The 5,075-nt window shown below is 34.8% G+C and overlaps 1 protein-coding gene across 1 annotated transcript; it reads right to left on the reverse strand.

Moving 5' to 3' along the window:
- Positions 1 to 5: 5 nt before the first annotated feature.
- Positions 6 to 4,081, reverse strand: LOC136038608 (uncharacterized). Its single transcript, XM_065721817.1, has 3 exons — positions 3,849 to 4,081; positions 2,089 to 2,307; positions 6 to 139 (listed from the first exon to the last, which is right to left on the reverse strand). The coding sequence occupies exons 1-3, from the start codon at positions 4,042 to 4,044 to the stop codon at positions 6 to 8; spliced, it is 549 nt and encodes a 182-aa protein (XP_065577889.1). The 5' UTR covers positions 4,045 to 4,081.
- Between the last annotated feature and the right edge of the window lie 994 nt (positions 4,082 to 5,075).

A 5,075-nucleotide genomic window follows, 5' to 3' on the forward strand; every position in this document is an offset into this window, starting at 1 on the left:
ATGGGCTAATTAATCCAGGATCTACAGACTGGGAACCCGTCAGGAATAGGTGGCATGTCTGAATCTTCACCAACTTTAAATACCAATCCCATTCTGTTTTCAGCGTGATAAAGAAGATGACAGTGCATTAGCCAATAGCCTAGTAAAAAGAAAGAAATAGTAAACAGCAATGTTTCTTGCACGGCTTGATTCACGAACATTAAACCACATTTTGTTATTTTCATGTTTTTGAGATCTATATAAAGTTATTGACACCATTACATATTTGTATCATTTCAAAAAAGTAGTCTTCTTGGTTTATCGTAGTTCAATTGCAATATGTGGTGTCCAAAAACTACTTGGACAATATTTGACGAGACAAATTGTACTAGCTAATGACCGTTGTTCGGAAGCTTTTCCGTATAACTGCATTGGTGCAATTAACCCCAGACAAAATCAGTACCAACGTGGATTATTTAGGGTTTAATCTTGCTTTTTCATCACTTTTTGAACAATTTTGTTGTAGTTGCAACGTATTTTAGGTTTTATGACATATGGTAAGAGCAAGATTGCTTCCTCGTCAAAGAGAACCAGACTCGGATAGTTTTAAATAAAAAATTCGTCTTTTCATCCATTAATTAAAAATAGAAGTGCTTTAACAAGCAAAAATGATGATTATGATGACAGAACTAATTTAAACCAATTTCAAGGGCGGTGCTCAACTGGAATAGAGTCAATTGTCATAAACGGCATACAGTGAGGATAGGGTTTTGTTTGTATATGTAGGAGTATTGTCGAATTTTAAAAGGAAAATGTTTTGCAAACTTTATTCCTTTTTGTTTATCATGACGTTATTGTGATTGAGTTATCTAAGGACAAAACGTCTAGCTTGTAAATACAAAAGTTACTGACACGATATTGTTTGAAACAGCAGAAAACATGCTTTCAGAAATAAATCTATAACCCAAACTTAGATTCGCACAGGCACTGGTGGAACCAGGGGTTACCCCGCCCCCAAGATTTTTCTGATGTCTTCTCCTGTTTTTTCTGTTTTTCGTTCTTTTTAAATAAACTTGTGAATTTGGTCAATTAATGGTGCCCTTGTATCATTCCCCCTCCCACCAGAATTCGCTTAGATTCACCTCTGTGCACAGGACTTTTAAACTCCTTCCTCTACTCATTTGCTTCCTGTAAGGCTCAATCCCGAAAAAAAAAAAAAAAAAAAAAAAAAAACAACAAACAATCACCTTTCCACTCCTATTCTGTGAAAAATATAAAATTCAGCAATTTAGTAGATAGCAATTTAGCAAATCTCTGCTCGAGGTTTCGCAGACACATTGAATTTGGCGATGTATATTTGATCAATATCGAACTTCTTATTTTAGATGTTTTCACATTTTTTCTAAGATTATGGAAATTGTCGTATTATAATCAGGGTTGCCGCTACTGCTGCAACCTAGTAAAGATAACTTTTAAGAGGAAACTTCAAATTTAATAAATTGCGCATATTTAGTAGCAGAATAAGAGTAAGCTATGTGACATATCAATTTTAATCTCATTTTTTTTTTTTTAGTTATGATTACTGTTGACAAGCGTTGCTTGTTATTTAAAATTAATTACTTCAAACGAAGTATGATTTTCCAAAGGTAGTATCGTTTAAATAGCACAACAAATTTTAAAGTACATAAAAAAAGAAGAAATTTTTCAATCCAAGAACAGTACAATATAAATTCAATTTGAATTTACTACTTATTTGAATAATGTTATTTTCTTCAATTTTCTTGCCACAATGATATATTTTCTCCTTAGATTAAACAGTGAGCACTTAGTGCTATTCATCATCACATAAATAAGGGGCCAATCTTAATCGATTGAAAATTCCAAAAATAGTTCATTCTTTGGCAATTGGTTCAAAAATAAATAAAAAGCTGTACATGGACCTTTCTAGTGAGTTCGAACATCGAGTTCCGGTCACGCAACTGTCTGTGAGCAAGAGTATACCTCCAAATTAAAAACTTGAGAAGATAAAGTATGCTGACGTTAGTGCATGTAACTGCACTCTGGCAAAGATCAGAAAAAAACGAGGCTTTTTTCGAAGCAGCTAATTACCTGAATTATCGGCGTAAAAACGAGCAATAACGTATCCCCCTGCTGGCACTGAAATCGTGTCTTTGATTGGTGCACCGCTTAATTTCCTCTGTATTAATCCCTGAGCGTCAAGAGCCATAACCTCCTCCAATGTTGTGCTTGTATTTAGTCTCTCCATTGCAACCACACGAAAAGAATATCCATGTAAATGAAAAGGGTGGCTTGATTCAAACATCTGGGCTAATATAAAGAAAAAATATAGTTATTTTTGCTGTCGGATAGGCCTACTGATAGGATAGTAAACAAATTTTTTTTTAGTAAGCAAACTAAAAGGATAAAACGAAAAAAGTTAGAGCTCGGGAAGAATATACAAGAAATGATTTATACAGTGCGTAAAAGTAAATAGCTTTGTCTTTTGAAGGATAAATATGTTATTTTCATTTTTAAATATTATTTTATTTCAAAGTATGACATTAAATGTGATTTTTAGTTGTACTCTTTTAACCGTGCTTTTTGAAGTTCAGGTTTATTTATTTTTACTGTTTGTATTTACTTTTTGTGCAGCCATGCCCCATGAAACTTCTGTGTTAAATAAGTTTATCAATTAATATTCTAGCACCCTATTCTAATTAGTTCGCCAAAAGTAATGTTTATGATCTTACTAGTATAGAAGGAAACCCCAAAAGGAGAAAAATCAAACATCTGACATTTTGAAGTTCGAGCTACTCTCAAATACTACAAAAGACTCACATTTTTCGTGCAACAAAGTAATTCCAATCTTTCCCCCTTCTCTCTCTCTGTGTATCTCTCAGTAGAGACAGTCTACTGCAAAGTCTTGCAAAGTTCATTTTCGATCACTACTTTTAATTTTCTCAAGGAATGGGGTCATTTCAATTAATATGATGACCTCAGCCTCTTCTATTTCTCAGTTATAATAGATTCATAGCTTATCGCTTAGTCTTGGTGAATTTTGCATGTTCCTCACGGTAAAGTAAACTAGCCTTTCTTAAGTTCCAGTTTGAGGTATAGTCAGTGGTGATTGTTCCTGGACTAGGCTATTGGTAGGGCTCCAAACTGCTTAACTTGTTCAAAACATTGGGTTGTATTTTTTTCACCTTGACTAAAAGACCCGGGACACGACTCTCCAGCCATCTGTCGCAGGAAGTCACTCGCTGTAGCAAGTGAATATATGCGTGAACTTGAATGAGGTGCTTCTTTTAAACCTCAGTTTTAAGTAGAATTAAAATTTTATTCAACCGTAAGGAAGAGGTTTCGTATACTGGTCTTGAGTTCAATTTAGACCATTTTCTCAAATACCAAGGATCTGTTTTTAAATAAAATAATGAGTAACAAAGAAGTTCAAACAGAAGCGTTATGCAAAATCCGCTTAAATAAATAAATAAATATAATATTTCAAATAACGTCAGGATCATGTATTTGAATATGCCATGGGAGAGGGCGATATAAGTTCTAGAAATACGCATATTCGTGCAGGAAGTCAAAAAGTCCGATTGAAAATTTAAAAATAAGGGTTAATTACTGCTTTCGACAAAGCTTATTTTAATGCCCCACAAGCCCAAACGCTAAGAAATACAGTCTCAATTAGAACAAGAGAAAATCCCCATCTTGCAATTTTCTCAAAAGCTTGAAAAATACAGATGACAGGTGAAAACCAACATGTAACTGATATTTTTTTCAATAGATACATAAGTTTTATTACTTAATAAAAACTATGATTTTTAAATGAAAAATAAAATAATAAGCTGTGTAAAATTCCATACCTTCATCAATGAAAATTAGTTCAACCAGTGATCCAATAGGAATCGTGTGAGCATATACACATTCACAAAATTCTTCAGTGCAGTTGTTCACTGTGTTTTCGTTGCAAAATATGCTGGGGTCTACTTCATTTGGCTGAGACAAGGGTGGGACTGGTGGCATTTTGAGAGTAATATGGTTAATTTGTGGGGTAAACATCTTGAAATTCCCTGGAACTAGAAGTAAGACATATGCAAAGTATGGTAGAGGACAAGGCCTTATCCAGGGGGTTTGCCCCAACCCCACTGAATTTTTTTTCCAACTCGTAAAAACGTAAATCAATGTTTATAAATTTTTTAATGTCTTTTTCATAAGCACCCTCCCCCAGAAAAAATCCTGGATAAACCCTTGTCCTCATGGATAAAAGGGTCTCAAGTTTAGCGCGCGAACCACTCAGCTAGGATGACTCTAGTCGTCCCAAAATGGTACTATATACAACCCTGCTTAACTACTAAATTCAAACTGAATCAACTACTGAATTTGATTAGCATCTTAATATACTTCTCTTAAGTAGATTAATCACTTTAATTTACATTATCTTATATGTGTCGCATGTCGGGCGCTTTGAAAACTTGATCGTGTTCAGTGTTTCCATCCGTCATCAAGACGCAATTGTACTACAAAAGTAAATAATTGGAAACTGAGACTTTATCGAGGGCAGAGGTGCCATTTGGACCAAATCTTGGGGTGGGCATGAACTCCATCTGCCCCCCTCGACTCACTTCGTGTCGCGTAAGAAAAAATGCGGGTTTTGGCAGCACATCGATCGAATATTCTAGGCAAAAACGCATTTTCAGTACCCGTGTGCTGCTTGGAAATATACTGTAACCGAATGTGGAACTCAGCCACACTGACCTCTAAGATTAATTATAACATCGAAGATCACAATCAACGAGGTTAAGTGATCAAACTGAAAGTAGAAAATTCAACCAGACTACAGGCTGGCTTTCCTCAGCGAGAAACTTTCTTATTTAAGCAAACAAAACGTCGGTGAAAGTAATCTTCATTTACATGCTGAGGCTTGTAGCAGAAATCTCGGTTTTCCTTCAGCAGATATCTTTCAGATCAAATATATTTACAAAAGGAAAAACAAGAGAAAAAAAATATTACAACACTCAAGGTAACAAGGGGAACTGCCGAGGTCTCATCTTTGCAAAATCGTCAACAAGCTGGTCGTAGTCCAATTTTTT

The sequence above is a fragment of the Artemia franciscana genome, chromosome 18 (genome assembly GCF_032884065.1).
Source record: "Artemia franciscana chromosome 18, ASM3288406v1, whole genome shotgun sequence".
In the NCBI taxonomy this organism is placed as follows: domain Eukaryota; kingdom Metazoa; phylum Arthropoda; class Branchiopoda; order Anostraca; family Artemiidae; genus Artemia; species Artemia franciscana.

Excerpts from the sequence above, each read along its gene's own strand:
- LOC136038608 (XM_065721817.1), bottom strand. The coding sequence starts at position 4,044 with ATGTTTACCCCACAAATTAACCATATTACTCTCAAAATGCCACCAGTC. Across the intron at positions 2,308-3,848 it reads ACTAATTTTCATTGATGAAG|CCCAGATGTTTGAATCAAGC; the intron begins GTATGGAATTTT and ends TCTTTATATTAG. Across the intron at positions 140-2,088 it reads TTTTTACGCCGATAATTCAG|GCTATTGGCTAATGCACTGT; the intron begins GTAATTAGCTGC and ends TCTTTTTACTAG.